At 45.0% G+C, this 20653-nt stretch overlaps 1 protein-coding gene across 1 annotated transcript in view; it reads left to right on the top strand.

Moving 5' to 3' along the window:
- Window positions 1-3879: 3879 nt before the first annotated feature.
- LOC119167701 (uncharacterized) overlaps window positions 3880-20653 on the top strand; it is a 70435-nt gene continuing 53661 nt past the window's right edge. The window contains exon 1 of the mRNA XM_037419225.2: window positions 3880-4131. Within this exon, the coding sequence (XP_037275122.2) occupies window positions 3931-4131 (201 nt within the window). The 5' untranslated portion in view covers window positions 3880-3930. The remainder of the gene's footprint in view (window positions 4132-20653) is intronic.

Genomic DNA, 20653 nt, shown 5'->3' with positions numbered 1-20653 from the left:
GGCCTCGAACAGCAGTGAACTACCCCGAGAAATATCGTAAATCTTTTCTTTCGTAATTTCCTGCTTGAACTTTCGGTATATCCAGGGATGATTTTGTAAGCATTCCCATCTTCCACAGGTTCATCTCTGTTTCTTTCACATTCTTCTTAACCGATCTTTCCTTTTGGCTTGGTATTCTGCTCTTGTCTAAATACCTGCTTGACAGTTTTTGAGTTCGCTTGCTTCATTTAGTATCAACATTATTTATGTAGAAGTAGCTGAAAACTTTCCTAGCCCAAGGCTTCTCTCCCAAATTTCTCAACCACTCCTCAAATTCTGTCTTCCTGCTACCTTCCCTGCACTCAAACGATGTCCATCCCATGTCTCCATGTACCCCCTGATTTGGGGTATTTCTATGTGCTCCCGAAGCAAGTGTACCTATGCCACGTTGTTTAATTTCCAATCTTGCTTGAACTTCTGATTTCATGCACAAGACCGCATTGTCGAACGTCAAACCCGGGACCATGACCTTTTCAAATCCCTCTCACGACGTCATACCTATTGTAGTTTCACAGTGCCCTATTTTTCATAGCAGCTGGATTCCCGGTGCCCTTAGTCATTACGTATCTTTCGAACTCTCTTAGATACTCAGCCCCATTATTTATCCATACATCCAAGTATTTGTATTTATCCACTATTTCTAGTGCGACTTCCTGCATGTTATGCTCACTGCCTTTGTTATCATTAAAAAAATCAAGATTGTCGATTTTCAAATTTAACCTATCTGCCTCATTGCCACAGATGTCTATCAATCCCTGCAGATCTTCCTTGTTGTCAGCTATTAATACTATATCATCGGCATATATCAATGCTGGTAAGGACTGTTCATTGTGTTTCCTTGATTGGCAAAAGGGAGGCTGAATCCGAGTCGACTCCCCTCCAATTTTGCTTCTAGTCCCTGGAGATACAGCATAAAGAACAAAGGTGACAAGGGCCATCCATGCCGAAGCCCGCGTTGTATCTCTGTAGGTCAAGATACCTGTGCTTCCCATTTCATAACTACCTTGTTCATTTTATAGATGTCCTTTAGAAGATTAGTTATTACATCTTCCCCATCTAGTGTGTGCAGTATTCCCCACAAGTCGTCTTGAATAACACTATTTTAAGCTTCTTTTTGTCTAGAAATGTCACCCACAGAGGCCTGTGTTCTTTTCCCGCTATTTCAATACACTGCATCAATGAAAACAGCTTGTCCTCCAACCTTCTTCGTTTATGGAACCCATTTTGTAGTTCTCCCAGCACCCCCTCATTCTCCACTCATGTGTGTAGTTTTTCCTTTACTATCTGCATCCCCAGCCTGTAAACTACAGATGTCACTGTTTTAGGACGGTAGTTGTTTATATCGGCTTTGTCACCCTTTCCTTTATAGATCATGATCATACTGCTTAGTTTCCACCTATTGGGAGCTTCACCATTTATTGTTGCTTTGCTCGCTGCCTCTCTTCATGTTTGCTTAGAGTTTGGTCTTAGTTTTTCAATAGCATAATTCGGATGCCGTCAGGGCATGTGGATGTGCTATTAAGAACCCTCTTCTCTGCCCTTTCCCAATCTCGTTGCCCTCGTAGAGCCACTGCGCTAATTGGTCAATTCTCATCTGGTACAATGCATGCAGCGCTTTCTTGGTGCTTAAGTTTTTCTGTCATCATTGTTTTTATATATTCCGTTGCCTCATCCCCTTTTAGTCTAGCTCCTTGAACTGTAGTTATAAACCTCTGTTCCATGCTTGTCCTAATACTCAGAAAATCTAGGTGGTTCCAAAACATTGCAGCTGCCTTTCCATCCTTTTGTTTACTACCGCCATTTATTGGGCCCCCTTTCTTTCAATCTTTTCACTGATTAGATAGGACGCTTCCCTTCTGCAGCGCAAAAAATTATCCCATTTTCTTTTGACATCATCTTCCGGCTCACCCCTCTGTTTAACATACCTCTGGCGTCGCAACACCGCAGGTATGCCAAACAGGCGCCACTGCGGCGCGTGGTGGTTTTCGTGCTAACGGCCTCACCGGTGGGACCTCTCTCGTCCCACTGCCCCGATCTAGGTCACGATACCAAAACAGACCGGCACACCGCATCGCCCACAGGTGCACTATGGCGGAAAGGTAAACGCTGCCCTTACTCTGATTCAGGTGACTCAGAGGCAGTAGTATCGGCTTCACAGGTGGAGTTCATTCAACGATTGTGGTTTCGCAAATGATGTTGCGGCAGCATTATCTTGTGTCTTAAGATACACGATGCGTTTTATTGCGATAACAAAAATATGGACATTCTCGGCTCAATATTGCCGCCGGCATCACCGTAATTCACCGCATGTGTATATATACGTATCTATATATATCAAAACTCAAGAAAAGAAATGATCCAGAAAAATACTCCGGCGCGCGTAATTGCACGTCCGACCTCTGGCTTGTGAGTGCGAGGCGTAAGCCACTGAGCCACGAAGGAGCACCTTCGATAGAATGAAATTCAATTTTATTGACAAAACATGAGGAATTATTACAAACTATATGGACCTGAAACGGCAAGCTTTTTATATCTATCACTTACCACTGATGAAGGCCATTTTGGGATAGCTATCATTTTTTCAGCATTACCAGCGAGATGGCGCAATGAGCGCGCGTCACGAGATCGTCACGACGCGGCGGCTTGCGTTTTCTTCTCCTACGCGTACTTTGCCCCACGGAAAGGGGCGCGGGGCGGACGCTCATGCGTGCTTGCGCTTATCTTGTGGTGGGGAAAATTGTACGCCTTGGGCTTTCACTGAGACGATTCTGTTGTAGTTACTGAGCCCACAAAGATAACTGCACTTGCTGCACAATCTCCATTTGCGAAAATGGGTGCACTTTTCAGACACAGCGAAATTACAACTGAAACGCTTCTTCGCGTTCATCTGTACTTGTAAGTAGGTTTCGTGCGTCATTTGTGCGTTAGAAACGCGGGACGCGTTTCCATCTGTTTGCCATTCTTCCCGTGACCATCCAATTTGTTGCTATCGCGTTAATTGCTTGAATGTATCAAAAATAACAATACAGGTACTCGTCTTGCCATACGTATCTCGACACGTATACAAGATCATCCCAGAGATCACCTAAAATAGTACAGATGTGTCTTCGACTGCCCTGGTTGCACCTCTGTACAAGGATATTATCAACGTGTGCGCAAGAGGAAACATTTTAAGCGCAAAATGCGTCCTTAGAAATTCTTCATCTCCACGTGGTTCGTTCTGTCTGAAAGAAGTTCAGTTGGGCAAAGCAAGCAGCATGGCGGTCAGGTAGCAACACGTCACGCCTTCATGCAACTTGACCAATCAGTGTTGGGGCCAAATCGGTAACGACTCATGGCAAATATTATCTGCGCAGCTTTTAATAAACCAGAAGATTTACCTTTGTTATATATTTCCTTGGTATTTACTCATACTCTTTGAATGAGAGCCCTGTGAATAACTTTTACTACACGGTTATGCTAATACACGAACCATGTTTAGGCAAACTGTTACTGATTCAGCATTTGATATATCCCAACAAGGCGCGTTCAGATGCTGCGTGGCCGGCTGTAGTTTACTTACTTATTCATTTATTTGCTTATTTACATACACTACAGCCTAGATTTGATCCATGGCAAGATAAGAAAAGTTATAGCCCAGTAGTTAGGCAAAATGCTAGAAAGCACTTCAAGTCGTGGTTATAAAATATTCACGCAAACAATCATAAAAAGACAAGCGATTTCGCCTGTTACCACAACGCTCATATTCCTGTAGCCCAATAACACGTGGTGCAAGTGGCAGAACGAAGAGCACGAAGAGCAAGTACGGAGCAATTGAAGAGGGCGCACTCAGCTGGGAAAGAGAGAGGAGGACCGGTCGATGATGGCTCAGCCTCCCTGATCCCGGCATCCATGGAGCGACTGCTGTTCGTAGTGGCGGTGGCCTATGTGGTGGCCGGCGCCGCACCCCGATTGCGCGCCATCGATCCCGAGGAGCCGGATGCACTTCTCAAGTTCACGCTTACCGAGCTCCAGCGCACTAAGGTGGAGGGTCACGAGATGGACGACTGTCACGGGCTTGAGGTCGCCTCCATCGACTCCCGCGACGAGAAGGTCAGCTTTCCATTCCCTACTGAGTGGTGACATTACCTACGCAGAAAGAAGGACGAGGCTCGTACCTTGCTCTGTATGAGCTAGGTGGAGCGTGTCGGATATAAGGGCACATTTCAGAGCTAAGTAAGCTTAAACCCAGTCTTTACTTTGTGTGACCAAACATTGGAGCTAATATGTGTATTTGCTTTGCGTATTTCGATGTCACACACACACACACACACACACACACACACACATATATATATATATATATATATATATATATATATATATATATATATATATATATATATATATATATATATATATATATATATATATATATATATATATATAGACATTCTGAGTCCCCGTGGAAGCCTCTCCAGATCGTGTAACAGCATACGCCCAAAAATACGCATGTTTCTGCAAAATAGAAGCATCGCGTATGACGCGAAACTAGCTGCTTTTTAACGGGGAACCTCATATAGTACAGGAGCCAGTTGATTTGTACGATGACGAGAATGTACACCCTCATGTCAAGAAAGGAACGATGAGGTCATAATACTAATCGAGGTTGTTTGGGACCTAGTTGCATTGCTGAGTTTTGTCCGTGTACTGTGTAGTGTCAATACTCGATAAAGAACATGTGATGATGGAACTTTCCGGAGCTCTCCACTACAGCATCTCTCATATATCGTCGTTCTGGTACGTAAAACGCCAGATATTATTACCGACGTGTTCTGCCGGCGTCTCTCATGTAGTGTAACTTTCATTTGAAAAGATGTTTCATCTACAAAGCAAGCGAGCTATAACCCTTTGGATCCGGTGACCAGTGTACTGGACATGACGACAAAAGCGATGCAGAAAAATAAGGAGAGCTGCAGTTACAACAAAACCACATTGGTAGCTGTTGTAAGGGTCCCGCATTATGTTTTTAAATGTAGTTCCTCTTTCAGCTCCATTTTCTTATGGGTGCACCTCACAGTAACGGCGTCATCCACGCCGGAACACGCGCGCACGATTTGGTCAAGTATACAAAAGTATCTTAGGAGCTATCTACACGTAGTTCAAATGATTTAAACCGTGAGAGCTCTCTGATGTCTTTTCGAAACATTGTTGCGAAAAGGTAGCTTTTGTGTTCAAAAGTTTGCCGGCACTGCAAGAATGTATTTATGTATTGTAGACTAGACACCAAGATGCGATTGGCGCACATCGTACTAAACATGGGGAGGGGAAAAAGGAAGAGGTGGTGTAACAAAAATGTTTTAAATCCCAGCCATAAAAAATTACAGCATACCAACAGAGTGAATGATGATGAGGGGGTGAAGCTTTGGAAGGTTTTATCGGTAAACCGTGTTATTGAATCCTTCGTCCGTTCTTCCGCCTGCCTGCCTGTCTGTCTGTCTGCCTGCCTTCCTGCCTATCTGTCTGCCCATCCATCCATCCATCCGTCCATCCGTATGCCCATTCGTCTGCCCATCGGTCTGTCTGTCTGTCTGTCTGTCTGTCTGTCTGTCTGTCTGTCTGTCTGTCTGTCTGTCTGTCTGTCTGTCTGTCTGTCTGTCTGTCTGTCTGTCTGTCTGTCTGTCTGTCTGTCCCTGCTGAGTGAGTCATAGATTTAGGCGACCAAGTACCAAGAGAGACATGCATGTACAGACCCACGGCTTAAGAAGCTTCACACCAAGTAAAACTGGGGCATGCTGGGACATAAGCATGAAGCACGAGTAGGGAGCGGCATCTGATGAAGTTGACTTGTGGACGCTAGGCACGCTCCCTTGTAGGTATGTTAGGGGCGAAGTTTCTAAGGGTGAGGTAGTTCCCTCGTGGTACGCTGTAGTAGCCATTTCTAGTTAGATTTAAGAATTTTTCACCAAGTGGCGTTGTGTGAATGTCCTTGGAAATAATATAACTAGATGATGTTAGTGGTTTTCGTATTGGCCTCGAGATTTTGAATGGTATCTTTGCGCGCGTGACGTTAGTTTGTGGACTCTGCTCCCGGCCACACTGCAGCAGCGAGCACCTATGCTGGCATTATTTGCTTATGGCGGTAACTTTGCCGAACTCACAGCCTCGCGAGGGTCAAGTAACGCCCACAAGGAATGTTGTAGAGTTCAATTATGAATTTGTTTGTAATTGCAGTCTGAACGACAGGGCCAAGAAAGATCCCAGATCGCCGATGAGTACGCCGATGCCACCGACCACATTACTGCAGTATGAAAGGGAAACTATGTGCGAGTGTTCTCGCTCGTCATCTGCAGTTTCCGCTGTACAATACTAAATACTTCGGGTGTTTCTTTTGAAATTTTGATAAGGGTGCCTGTCTCCAGCATTTTTAAGGATGTAGATACAGCTAGCGAAACGTCGCAGTGTCTCATCGACGGTGTGGTGGTGTACGACGCAAGCCATGTTGTTGAATGTGCGCAGCCGGTGCCGTCAATGGAGATCGCATCACCGTCACGGTTCTAGTCCTGCAAACATGTGGACTTGCGAACCCGCCACGCAACGTCCTCGGGGCAATCGAGCTCTGCGCGATGGTGAAGTACTGCTCAGTGTGTTTCGTCCGCCCATGAAAAGGACGTTAGCTTTCACAACAATTCTAAAGAAAAGGGCACGCTTGCCCTTTTTCTTCAGATTTTTCGTAGTGCAAAGGTAGTGGCTGTGAACACGAGGAGATGTGTGAAAACCACTGATTTCTGCAACTCCGGCATTCTCAAACAGCACATGTGATAATTACTGCAGAGCAGTTGTTTAAATTGCTGCTTCGGCTGTCAATCGACCGTTCATGGCATATACTGAAAACGTGAAGAAGAATCAAATTACCAAATTTGAGATAATTGAGCTTGGATTGCAGTTATGGGCATCAGTTGGGCGCAAGCCCGTGTTGTATCGCAGTAGGAGGAGTCTTGAGGGGCAGATGCTGGTGCGACTCGGAATGGGACAAGTTCCGCCTTCATGCACCCCCCGGCCAATGCAACTGCAGTTTGTACCAGTATTGTTTGTTCAATGAGAGCTACATCACGAAGTAGTTCATATTAATAACGGACAAGGCCGTCGCTTGGGTATTAGAATATAACAAATAGTTATCACCGATTGTGTATACCACGCACAAGGCGAAAAAGCCTACAACAGCACATATATCTAGCAGTGCGCTCAATCACGGTCCGTCACACGGCTTCTTTTCGCATTTAGCAGGCTTTCTTTATACAACGCGGAAAACATAACAGCGCTAGACGTATCGTACAGGAAGTTATTTAGTCGGTCGTTCCTGAAAGTGCTCTACATCTCAAAGTTCATATTTTGGGTTTCCGGCCTATAATCGAAAATAGGTTATTAAGAATCACCTACAGGCTAGTGCGAGTAGTACGCGTTTAGGTCAATTCACCACTGAAGTGCTTTACATTTTCAAATTCTTGGCTCAAGTTATGTGGGATGCCCTGTGTATATGTCCTACTTCAAGATGCACATCTGGCACCGGTGTGCACTTGTATTTTAAAATTAATCATGAAAAAAGGCGAGCCTACAGCACTATAACTGACTATGTGTGTATTAAGACGTACCGCAAAACTTTTATTCAAGCGTGTTTATAAAAAATGTCATGTGATATCCTATAATTATATTAGTGTCACAAGACAGCATGATCTACAGACGCTGAAACCAGGTACTGAACTCATTAGCATAGTCTCAGTGCAATGGAATATTTCGCTGTTTTAATATATTGGTGGTTTGTAGGTAAAAAAAAATTGGCAGATCCCACGTACAGTGGGAATCGATTATATGCGAAGCATGAATGAGAAATGTTGATATCTCACTTTAAAACTAGCACAACGTTACGAGGTGGAGGTAAATGATGTCGTACATGAATTCCGTGTCATGATTATCATGTTAGGATGTGTTGTTTAGATTCGCCATTTATTCACGTCCCGTGATAACAAATTTAGTATATGTGGAGCTATCGAAACGGCCGCGAGCACTCTATGAGCATGGTACGTTGTCATGTTCTTACATGACATGCTGGTCAGGATTATTATGTTTGCACCAGTAATATATTCCATCATGCATTGACGTCACGTAACACCAAATTTGGTATATGCGGAGCTAACAAAACGGCCGCGAGTGCATCATAAAAGGCCCAATATACTCCAATGTAGCGTTGACGTGCGCGCACGCTGGGCACAGCGATGCTATGTTAGCAAGATGCGAGCACTCTATAGTCTGACGCCAGGCGCGACCAGCATTCGACGGCATGGCCACGGCAACCGGCGTGAAACGCGACATCGTTACATGACACACATGTCGCGATTATCATGTTTGGATGTGTTATTTATCTATGTCATCCGTTCGCGTCGCGTAATAGCGAGTTCGGTACATGTGAAGCTAGCGAAACATCTGCGAGCGCATCATGAGCGTAGCATGTAGTCATGTTATATGACACGCATCTCATGTTTATCATGTTTGCACCAGTATAGTACCTTCATCTTCCATTCGCGTCCCGTAATACCACATTTGGTATAAGTAAAGCAAGCGAAATGGTTGCCAGCGCATCATGAGCGTGGCATGTAGCCATGTTGTTACATGAAACGCATCTCCTGATTATTAAGTTTGCACCAGTCACATATACTTTCGCCATCCATTCACGTACCGTAATACCGAATTTGTATATGTGACGCTAGCGAAACGGCTGCGAGTGCATCATGAGCGTGACTTGTAGTCATGTTGTTACATGACACGCATGTCATATCATAATTTTCATGTTAGGATCTGTAGCTTGTATTCTCCCTGCAATCATGTCATACCATACCACTTTTGCAACATGCCATGTGAACGAAACCACCGCAAGAGCTGCAGAACCATGAAATGTAAATCATGACATTCATGACCTACATTTCATGATTTTCATGTTATGACTTGTCGCGTATGCTCGACTTACAGTCATTTATGCCATACCAAGTTTGGTGTCGTTACTATTATTGAAACGGTCAGGAGAACTAAAAGTCATAGGCGGCCAGATAGATAGATAGATAGATAGATAGATAGATAGATAGATAGATAGATAGATAGATAGATAGATAGATAGATAGATAGATAGATAGATAGATAGATAGATAGATAGATAGATAGATAGATAGATAGATAGATAGATAGATAGATAGATAGATAGATAGATAGATAGATAGATAGATAGATAGATAGATAGATAGATAGATAGATAGATAGATAGATAGATAGATAGATAGATAGATAGATAGATAGATAGATAGATACGCTCAAAGTCGCCTAAGTTCAGTAAGAAATGCTTCGCATTTCATAGTATCTGCGGTTTCATATGCGAAAATCACAATGTTATCATGAGACGCAAAGCAATAATAGACTCTGGAATAATTTTGACCATGTGGTTAATTTTGATCCACCTACCATATCAGTTTGTTCGAACTTAGTAACTTTGTTGTAATTGCCTGTTAGAACGCGTGCCACACCTGCTTATGGTCCATTAATCTGTACATCACCGTTTTGATAATAGGTGAATGGCGCTTAAGTAACTCGGTTGCGTAGTTTAAAATAAATGTTCTTTGTTATCCGTAGATATCTAAAGCGTCATGTTTTCACCTAAAACTGATACGTTCAGAGTATTTCTCTCATAAATGAATAGACTATGCATTACGTACTTATTATTTTAGATTATATAGTTAATGGCCGGGAAGCAAGAAGGTAGTAACGGTGCTAGAAAGTTAGTAGCAGCTTCAGTTAGAACCTATTTTATTCCTGTTACTAACTGTTTACTAACGCAGGCAGCAAAAAGTGTGTAATGGTTGCAGGTAGTAACTGTTCACTAACGTAGGTAGTGAACAAGTTGCAAAAGGTTAGTAACACTCCAAGAAAGGTAGTGAGCGTTGCAGTTACCACGTATTTGCTTGCAGTTAATACCTTTTTACTAACTTTTTTCAAACAGTGTACGGCACGTATAGCAAAAATCACCGTCAGCGAAGTGCTTTCTGCACACGGTCGATGAAGGCGTGGGGCGCTTTCGCTTTCCGAGTTTGGCTGTGCACATCTTCCCCAGCTTCGGGTCCTTAGGATAGTTGTGAAAACTAACGCCTGCCCCGCCGCGGTGGTCTAGTGGCTAAGGTACTCGGCTGCTGACCCGCAGGTCGCGGGTTCAAATCCCGGCTGCGGCGGCTGCATTTCCGATGGAGGCGGAAATGTCGAGGCCCGTGTGCTCAGCTTTGGGTGCACGTTAAAGAACCCCAGGTGGTCAAAATTTCCGGAGCCCTCCACTACGGCGTCTCTCATAATCATATGGTGGTTTTGGGACGTTAAACCCTACAAATCAATCAAAACTAACGCCTTTTTCATGGGTGGGTGATCATATAAAGGCAGAGAGCAGCACTCGCCGCGGATACAAACGGCGGCAGTTTTCAAAAACAAAGAGCTGTACTTTTAAAATGAGCGCTAAAAAGCGGACATATCCGGTTGCTAGAGCAGCGTCTGCAGCCAAAACACGCAAGATAACCAATTGAACTGCTTCTTTGTCATGTTATACAAAGACGGTGGTTTCTATACGGAACCACGCCTCGAAAGCTCGTGAATCATCGAAGCGGCGTGATACAAGCGTGGTTTGCAGCGCCGTCAACAGTCGCACAACAGGCCAATAGCTGACGAATAAAGAGGATAAATGGCGATGTCATAATACGAAATTCACAGCATGGCCACAGAGTGAATGATGATGAGTAGGGCGAAGCGTCTGTCCGTTCGATGCGTGCTGTGTGATAGGAGCGGATGGACGGCCGGCCGGACAGACAAACGGACGGGCAGACAGACAGACAGACAGACAGACAGATGAACGGACGCTTCGCCCCACTTATCGTCATTAACTGCATGGATGCGCACTTTTTTTATGGTATTGAACACTGTGTGCAACAGCTAACCATGAGAAACTTCTTCTAGGATCAAAACGAAATTTCCTCGTGTTTTACAAGACAACTGACCTTCCGGCAGGGCCAAAATTAGCAGTCTTTCAGGGAAGATAGCAGAGTTTTTAAACACATAAGAGCAACGAATGAATCCGTGTTCAGTATACTAGGCATGGTTCACCTGTGAAAATCGCTGTGCATACAGCCTTCTTTATTTTAGGAGCGAAGCTCCTTAAGGCGTGGGCTGTGCGTCCCCTGTATGTAGCCACCTCTCGTTCAGTTCTTGCAGTGTTCACTAGATGGCGGTACTTGTAGCTGACGGCATTAAGTATTACGCTAGCCACCACCCGATCTAAAGGGAACAGCCATATCCATCCGTCCATCCGTTCATCCATCCATCCGTCCGTCCGTCCGTCCGTCCGTCCGTCCATCCGTCCGTCCGTCCGTCCGTCCGTCCGTCCGTCCATCCATCCATTCATCCATCCATCCATCCATCCATCCATCCATCCATCCATCCATCCATCCATCCATCCATCCATCCATCCATCCATCCATCCATCCATCCAAAAGATGCAAGATGTTATAAACTAGACGGCGGTACGTGTAGTTGATTATGAAAGATGCGAGGTGTTATAAAATAGGAATGATGCCACATATGGCGCGTGTCATCGTTCGATATAGTGCGGCGACGTACGCTAGGGGGAGCGTTGCAATAAAATCGAGTGGGCAAGATGTACGGAGGATTCATGGTTTACCAGGTTTACCTCCGGAGCTTCGCCCACTCATCATCATTCACTTCGTGGATGTGGCGGCACTTTTTTTTTCACATGCGTTTCAATGGCCTCTTAGCGTAAGAACACACTGGCGAAAAGCATGTCACGGTGGCGTCCCGCCCGTTGGTGCCTCCTCTCGGCAAGACGTCAGACTCTGGAGTGAATGGATGGATGGATGGATTGATGTGGCTGTACCCTTTAGATCGGACGGCGGCTAACGCCACCTAGCTGTAATACTTAGTGAACCAACAACTAGATTTATGTTTTTTTCCTTTAAATAGTGAAGTATAGGACTGGTCATCATCATCATCATCATCAGCCTGACTACGTCCACTGCAGGACAAAGGCCTCTCCCATGTTCCGCCAGTTCACCCGGTCTTGTGCTTGCTGCTTCCAATTTATACCCGCAAACTTCTAAATCTCATCTGCCCACCTAACCTTCTGTCTCCCCCTAACCCGCTTCCCTTCTCTGGGAATCCAGTCAGTTACCCTTAATGACCAGCGGTTATCCTGTCTACGCGCTACATGCCCTGCCCATGTCCATTTCTTCTTCTTGATTTCAGCTATGATATCCTTAACCCCCGTTTGTTCCCTAATCCACTCTGCTCTCTTCTTGTCTCTTAAGGTTACACCTACCATTTTTCTTTCCATTGCTCGCTGCGTCGTCCTCAATTTAAGCTGAACCCTCTTTGTAAGTCTCCAGGTTTCTGCTCCGTAGCTAAGTACCGGCAAGATACAGCTGTTATATACCTTCCTCTTGAGGGATAGTGGCAATCTACCTGTCATAATTTGAGAGTGCTTGCCGAATGTGCTCCACCCCATTCTTATTCTTCTAGTTACTTCAATCTCGTGGTTCGGCTCTGCGGTTATTACCTGCCCTAAGTAGACATAGTCTTTTACAACTTCAAGTGCACTATTACCTATCTCGAAGCGCTGCTCTTTGCCGAGGTTGTTGTACATTACTTTCGTTTTCTGCAGATTAATTTTAGGACCCACTTTCCTGCTCTCCTTGTCTAACTCCGTAATCATGAGTTGCAATTCGTACCCCGAGTTACTCAGCAATGCAATGTCATCGGCGAAGCGCAGGTTACTAAGGTATTCTCCATTGACTCTTATCCCTAACTGTTCCCATTCTAGGCTTCTGAAAACCTCCTGTAAGCACGCGGTAAACAGCATTGGGGAAATTGTGTCCCCCTGCCTTACACCCTTCTTGATTGGTATTTTGTTGCTTTCTCTATGAAGCACTATGGTAGCAGTTGATCCCCTGTAGATTTCTTCCAGAATGTTTATATATACGTCATCTACGCCCTGATTCCGCAGTGTTTGCATGACGGCTGATATTTCTACTGAATCAAACGCCTTCTCGTAATCTATGAAGGCTATGTATAGTGGTTGGTTATACTCTGAGCATTTCTCTATTACCTGATTGATAGTATGAATGTGGTCAATTGTTGAGTAGCCTGTTCGAAATCCTGCTTGTTCCTTTGGTTGATTGAATTCTAATGTTTTCTTTACTCTGTTAGCAATTACCTTTGTAAATAGCTTGTATACTACAGAGAGCAAGCTGATCGGCCTGTAATTCTTCAAGTCCTTGTCATCTCCTTTCTTATGTATTAAGATGATGTTAGCGTCGTTGGTAGTTTGCAGTAAATAGTTTAATTTTCACTCATGCCTTGACTTTAGCCACCAATCAGATAACCACCTTCTAGTTAATTGTACCCGCTTAAAGTCTCTTTTGCCCTCCCTGTCCCCAAACCCCAGTGCTTTGAAAAACTTTGCACCATCATCCTGAACTATTGGTAAAGCCCTTCACAGAACATTATCAACTGTTCAGCAGTTTCCTCTTCCTCCCCGCATGCACTGAGTAGCGTGTCTACCCCATCGTATTTGGCCGGATATGTCTTGGTTCACAATACTCCTGTCCTGGCCTCAAAATGTAGAGAGCTACCCCGAGTGTTATCATAGATCCTTTCCTTGAAAATTCCCTGCTTAAAAGTTCGATAGACCCCTACTGCGGACTTCTTAATCATGCCAATTCTCCACATGTAACTTCCGGATCCCTTCAGCTTCTTCTTAACCGATAGATCTTTTTGGTTTGGCCCCCTGCTGTTTCCGAAGTATTTACCCGTCAATTTTCTGGTTCGCTTCCTTCATTTCGTATCGGCATTATTCATGTACAAGTAGCTGAAAACCTTCCTAGCCAAACGCTCCTCCCCCATTTCTCTCAATCGCTTCTCAAATTTTATCTTGCTGCTATCTTCCCTGCCCTCAAATGATGCCCATCCCACATCAACTTGTACTCCCTGATTTGGTGTATTCCTGTGAGCTCCTAAAGCAAACCTACTCAATCCACGTTGCTTAATTTCTAATCTTGCTTGAACCTATAATCTTATGCACAATACCACATTGCCGAACGTCAGAACAGAAACCACGACCCCTTTCCATATTCTTCTCACAAAATCATACCGATTGTAATTCCACAGTGCCCTATTTTTCATCAATGCTGCATTCCTCTTACCTTTTGTCGTTACGTATAATTCGTGTTCCCTTAGGTACTCGGTCCCATTGCTTATCCATGTGCCCAGATATTTGTATTTATCTGTTATCTCTAGCGTGACCTCCTGTATTCTAACCTCACTACCTTCATTATCATTAAAAATCATGACTGCTGATTTTCCTTACTGAATATGAAATCTAACCCATCTCCCTCATTCCCGCGGATATTCATAAATTGTTTGTTTGTTTGTTTGTATCCTCTAATCCATGGCTCATACCCACTCTGGGGGATTGGCCAAGAGAACATATAGTCTCATATGGACGATAACTGCATTATTGCTTACAACGAAAAAAAAAGGGGGGGGGGTTGTATATTGAAGACAGTATGTTAAAATAAAGAAAGAAACCAAAGATTTAGATAGTGAGAGAAAAAAAATCAACAACAAAGTAGACACTAATAGCTACAACTTGATTTTGGGAGCCGACAAGACAGCTGGTTTTGCCAAACACGAATAATAATAAATCTTTGCAAATCTTTCTTGTTGTCGGCCATTAGCACTATATCACCTGCGTACATCGATGCTGGTAGTGCCTGTTCAATGAGTTTTCCTTGTTTGAAGAAAGAGGATGAAACGAAGTCCACTTCCCTCCAATTCGGCCTCTAATCTTTGTAGGTACATCATGAATAACAAGGGTGACAGACGACACCCCTGCATAAGCCCCATTTTACCTCTGTGGGCTTGGATACTTGTTTTTCCCACTTTATAACTACCTTGTTACTTTTATAGATATCCTTTGAAAAAATAGTGACTTCATCTTCCACATCTAGTGTGTCCAGTATTCCCCACAAGTCCTCTTGAATCACGCTATCGTACGCTCCCTTGATATCTATAAATGGTAGCCACAGGGCCCTGTGTTCCTTTTCTGCCTTATCGATGCACTGCGTCAGTGAGAACAGATTGTCTTTCAACCTCCTGTGTTTCCGCAACCCATTCCGCAGTTATCCCCGCACTCCCTCCTCCTCTATCTATGCCTGCAGTCTTTCCTTCATGATCGGCATCACCAGCCTGTAGACCACTGATGTCACTATTATAGGACGGTAGTTGTTTATGTCAGCTTTGTCCCCCTTTCCTTTATATATCATGCTCATCCTGCTAAGTTTCCATCCATCGGAGACTTCACCATCGATTATTGTTTTGCTCACTGCCTCTCTCAAAGACTATTTAGACTTCGGACCCAATGTCTTTATCAGCATAATTGGAATGTCATCTTGGCCTGTTGATGTACTACTAGGAACCCTCTTCTCAGCCCTTTTCCATTCTAGTTGTGAAAATGGAGCCATTGCGCCACTTGATCTATCCTTGTCTATTGTGGTGCATAAGGCACTTCTTTGTTGAAAATTTTCTGTCATCCTTGTTCTTATATAATCAACAGCTTCGTCCTTTTCTAGCCTAGCACCTTGAGCTGCAGTTATAAACCTCTGTTCTAGGCTCGTATACTTTATTAGGTAGTTTAGATGGTCCCGAATTTTTGCAGCTGCCTTTCAATTCTTTTTATGTACTTCTGCCAGCCACTTAGCCCCCTTTCTTCTAATCGTTTCATTGATCAGAATGGATGCTTCCTTTCTACAGCTTAAAAAGATGTCCCGTTTTCTTTCAACATCATGTATCGGTTTACCACGCTGCTTTGCATGTCTGTGTTCCCTAGAGGCTTCCTGGCGTTTTGCTATGGCTCTCTTCACTTCCCCATTCCACCAACTCTCTGGTTTGTGTCTTCTGTTCTGGGATGACTTGTCACGTGCCTTAGCAAGCACTAGCTCAAACAGTCATATTAGATTCGTGTATGTTCACACTGTTTTCTCATCCTTAGTGATTACTTTCTTAATTTGTTTAGTAGCTATTTCTATTTGCCTTTCTGAATAAAAATTTTCCTGTAGTTGCTCATCTTGTCTTCTTCCCACTTTCACTGCTCTTCCAAAACTTAGCTTAATACATTTGTAATCATTACCCAGACTTCTGAAGCCACATTCATCTATGTGCATTTACCTGAGCCTATCATACGCCGTATGTGACATCAAAGCATAATATATCGTCGACTGCAGCCTTCCTACCTCCCATGTTATTTGCCCTTCACACTTCTCAGTACTATTCCAAATGATGAAATCATGACTTTCACACATTTCCATGATCATTTTGCCTGTTGGGTCAGTATACCCCTCTATATCTTCTATGTGCGCATTCATATCCTTTAGTATATTTATCTCACACTCTCCTCCTAATTCCTCGATGTCCTTCGATATACCCTCCACCATTGCATGGTTTTCCTCCCTGGCCTTTGCTCCCGTCCACAAGCACACCAAACGAAGGAGTGTCATCTGCCCAGTTAATTTCCCTCTTAACCATAAATGTTTCAGGCATCCCTGCTTGACTCTTTGCCAACCCTTTTATGCATGAATGCACCAATTACACCCCCTTTTTTTGCGGACACGCAGCACCACCTGTCGACGATGTTTTGAGTAGTGCAAACCCCGACTCCCTTGCACAGTTTGCTGCGCAACTGCAGGTGCAACTACAGCGTACGAACCAACGACCCAGCTAAAAATTAGGTGTAATTGCGCATTGAACACTTAGAAAAAGGCCCGCGAATTTCTCTCCGCTAGTCAGACGCGTCGCCAAACGTGCTTGCTGGTGCACTCGCCAGAACGACAGCGAAAACGAGAGCAGCACAACAGCTCCGCTCTCTACAAAAAAGACCCCAGTCGGCGCTACTGTTGTGTTGTAAATTGCCACGGACGTTAAGGACTTCACTTTTGCTGATTTCCTCAGCTTTCGCAAAGCAGAATGGCGAGAGCGCTGGATGCGGGCCGTCGCGAACATGCTGGGTAAGAGAATTGCTCGCGCTCTCCACAGCCAGTCGCAATAGAAAGTGTGATAATGTAGGTGATATGATAATGCGTCTGATCGTTACCACCGAGAACCGTGGTAACTTTGATCATGAAGCTAACAGAGCCCCTGACAGCGGTGCGTACCCTGCAGCGGTAGACACGTGACGTGAGCGATAAACATCGCACACGCCGTGACCACTGATATTTAGAAGTGGTCAGCACCCCTCAGCGTTACGCTCGTAGGGCTTTGAAGGGTACGTCACACAGGTAAATCGCAAAATGATCGCGACCACAATCTGGTTTTTCTTGCCGTTAGTCTCCGCGATTACCGAAGCTATCTCGGAGGCCTTAATTGTGCTTTTCGTTGTTCGTTGTTCACTGAGAAAATGGACACGCATGTATTCTAATTTGCAGTATAGAGAAACGGAAAACAACTAATAACAGTGCATTCTAGCAACAGTTCAACGCACGAGAAGCGAAATATGGATAAACAATGCAACTACAAAGCCCAAAATTGTCAGGGCCATTCGGGCTGTATAAAGCGAGCTTCGTACCACTAATCGTAAAGTATTGTTACACAAGGTAAGGTAACTTAATGGGGGTTTTTGATGGGCCCTGAGTCCGCGATCACAGTAGAATGACTATGATCACCACCGCCATGGCTCGTACCCACTCAGGGGGATCGCAGTGGAGGCAACGTCGTCTTCATTCTCTAACCACGCTTCCCTTCTTTTTCGTGGTAGTGATACTTCGTATCATTCCTCGTGTCTCAGACGAAGCCATCTAGGCGAGTCATTCTTGCATCCTTCATGTAAACGGCTTCATGCGGGCAACATGCGTCACCTATGTCTTGCATGGACGTCGGCCACTAGTAATGACACGTGCGATTTCATAGTTGACCTCGCTGAGACGATAGAGTATCACAAAAAGACCGGCGTAGTGTGCCAGTAGCTTTTGGCTCAAGCCACGTTTGCGTATTGGCGTCCACACCAACACTAGATCACCGGGGGCATAGGTTACATGTCTGTGTTGACGGTCGTAGCGAGTTTTGGAAGACTCTTGCGCTGCCAGTGTACGTAAGCAGGCAAGTCGACGTGTCTCTTCCGCTCGACACAAAGTTTCCGCAATTGTTAAATCGTCATGGACGATAAAAGGAAAGATAGTGTCCAGCGTATGTCGAGGTGAGCGAGCGTAGAGCAGATAGAAAGGGCTGTAGCCTGTCGTTTCATGTTTCGACGTGTTGAAGGCGTACGTGACGAATGGTAATACTTCACCCCAGTTTTTGTGGTCGGAGGCGACGTACATTGACAACATGTTGATCAACGTTCGGTTTGTTCGCTCGGTGAGGCCGTTAGTTTGTGGATGATACGCAGATGAGTGTCAGAACTTGGAGGCACACAAACGAACTAATGATTCGACAATATTGGCGGTAAATTGTCGTCCACGGTCACTTATTATCACGCGAGGAGGTCCGGGTCGGAGGATGGCTGAATGCAACAGGAACTCCAAAACCTGGACTGCCATAGCGGAGCATAAGGCAGCCGTCTCGCAGTACCGCGTCAGGTAGTCGGCGCATACAATTATTCACCGGTTACCTTTTGAGGAGCGTGGAAATGGTCCCATCAGATCAATGCAAACCTTTTCAAAAGGGGAACCGGGAGGCTTTACAGGTTGCAGGTGACCAACTGAACCCGATGAGGGCCGCTCGTGGCTCTGGAACTGCGTACAGCTGGCCACGTAGTTCTGAATTGTTTTGCTCATTTTCGGCCAATAGAACCGCTCTTTCGTGCGACTAAGTGTTCATGCGGTGCCTAGGTGGCCAGAGGTGGGGTAATCATGCGTGAGACGCAGAACAGACGTTTGGAGGGACGCAGGAACAACCAGCAGGAAGCGGGCGCCCGTGGTGGACAAGTTTCTCTGGTAAAGAAGACCATTTTGGACGCATAATCGGCCTTGGTTTAATGAATTTCTCGCTCAAGGGAAGAGAGCTTTCAAGCTTGGGTCATTACGCTGCTCAGCGGCGAAAGTCACGGCATCGGTAAAGCCAGACAACAGAGAAGCGATAAGGTGGTCAAAGTTATCGGCTTAACAATCTGTCGATGGTAGCAGCATTCTGGAGAGGCAATCCGCATCAGCGTGTAGGCGGCCAGTCTTGCATGAAATGGTGAAGACATGTTCTTGCAAACGAATGGCCCATCGTGCGAGGCAGCCGGATGGGTCACGAAGGTTGACCAGTCAACACAGGGAATGGTGATCTGTGATGAAAGTGAACGGGCGACCATAGATGTATGAGCGAAACCGTTGTACGGCAAAGACTACCGTTAGGCATTCCTGTTTGGTCGCTGTGTAGTTGCGTTCAGGCTTGCTTAAAGAACGACTTCCGTACACCACAACGTGCTCCTTCTTGCCAGAACGCTGAACAAGAACGGCACCGATACCGATGCCACTTGCGTCTGTGTGAATTTCCGTGATCGACGAAGGATTGAAGTGCCGAAGTATTGGCTGCGAAGTTAACAAACACTTCAGCTTGTGAAAAGCGGCATCACACTCGGAGGTCCAATGAAACGGGCTGTGCTTGCGTAGAAGGCTCGTCAGGGGGTACGACGACATCCGCAAACTTGGGTACGAACCGGCAGAAATACGAGCAGAGCCCTATGAAGCTACGCAGTTGTTTCACAGATTTAGGACGCTCGAACAATTCAACGGCCGCTGTCTTTTGTGGGTCAGGTCTAATGCCATCTTTGTCGACGAGATGTCCTAACACCAATGTCTGTCGCTCGCTAAAATGGCACTTTTTTTAATTCAATACAAGGCCAGCTTCTTCAATGCAGCTGAGCACGAGGTCTAGGCGAGTGTTGTGCTCCTCAATCGCACGTCCAAAAATTACGACATCATCAAGGTAACACATGCATATATGCCATTTTAAACCTCGCAATATAGAGTCCATAAATCTTTCGAATGCCGCAGGAACATTACATAATCCGAATGGCATAACGTTGAACTCATAAAGTCCGTCGGTCGTAACAAATGCAGTTTTTTCTTTGTCAACTGCGTGCATCGGAATTTGCCAGTAACCTGATCTCATGTCGACAGCTGAAAAGTAGGACGCGGAATGCAGGCCATCTAGAGCGTCATCGATGCGCGGCAGTGGATAGACGTCTTTCTTGGTAACAGATTTCAGTCGGCGGTAGTCAACGCAGAATCTCCACGTACCATTCTTCTTCTTCACTAGAATAACGGGAGCAGCCCACGAACTTGCCGATTCCTGTATTATTCCCTTTTCCACGATTTCTTGGACTTGCTCGTTGATGATCTTGCGCTCCGATGGTGCCACTCGGTAAGGTTTCTGCCTAATGGGATGCGCTGACTCAGTGTGGATCTGATGACGTATCCGGGACGCTGGGATTAAGGGCCTTTGGCTGTTTTTGGAAAAATCGAACACTTTCGAGTGCTTAGATAGAACGTCAAGCAGTGTATGA

The sequence above is a fragment of the Rhipicephalus microplus genome, chromosome 6, assembly GCF_043290135.1.
Source record: "Rhipicephalus microplus isolate Deutch F79 chromosome 6, USDA_Rmic, whole genome shotgun sequence".
NCBI lineage: Eukaryota > Metazoa > Arthropoda > Arachnida > Ixodida > Ixodidae > Rhipicephalus > Rhipicephalus microplus.
Note: the sequence above shows the minus strand (reverse complement) of the source record. Positions and strands in the feature narration are given on the sequence as shown.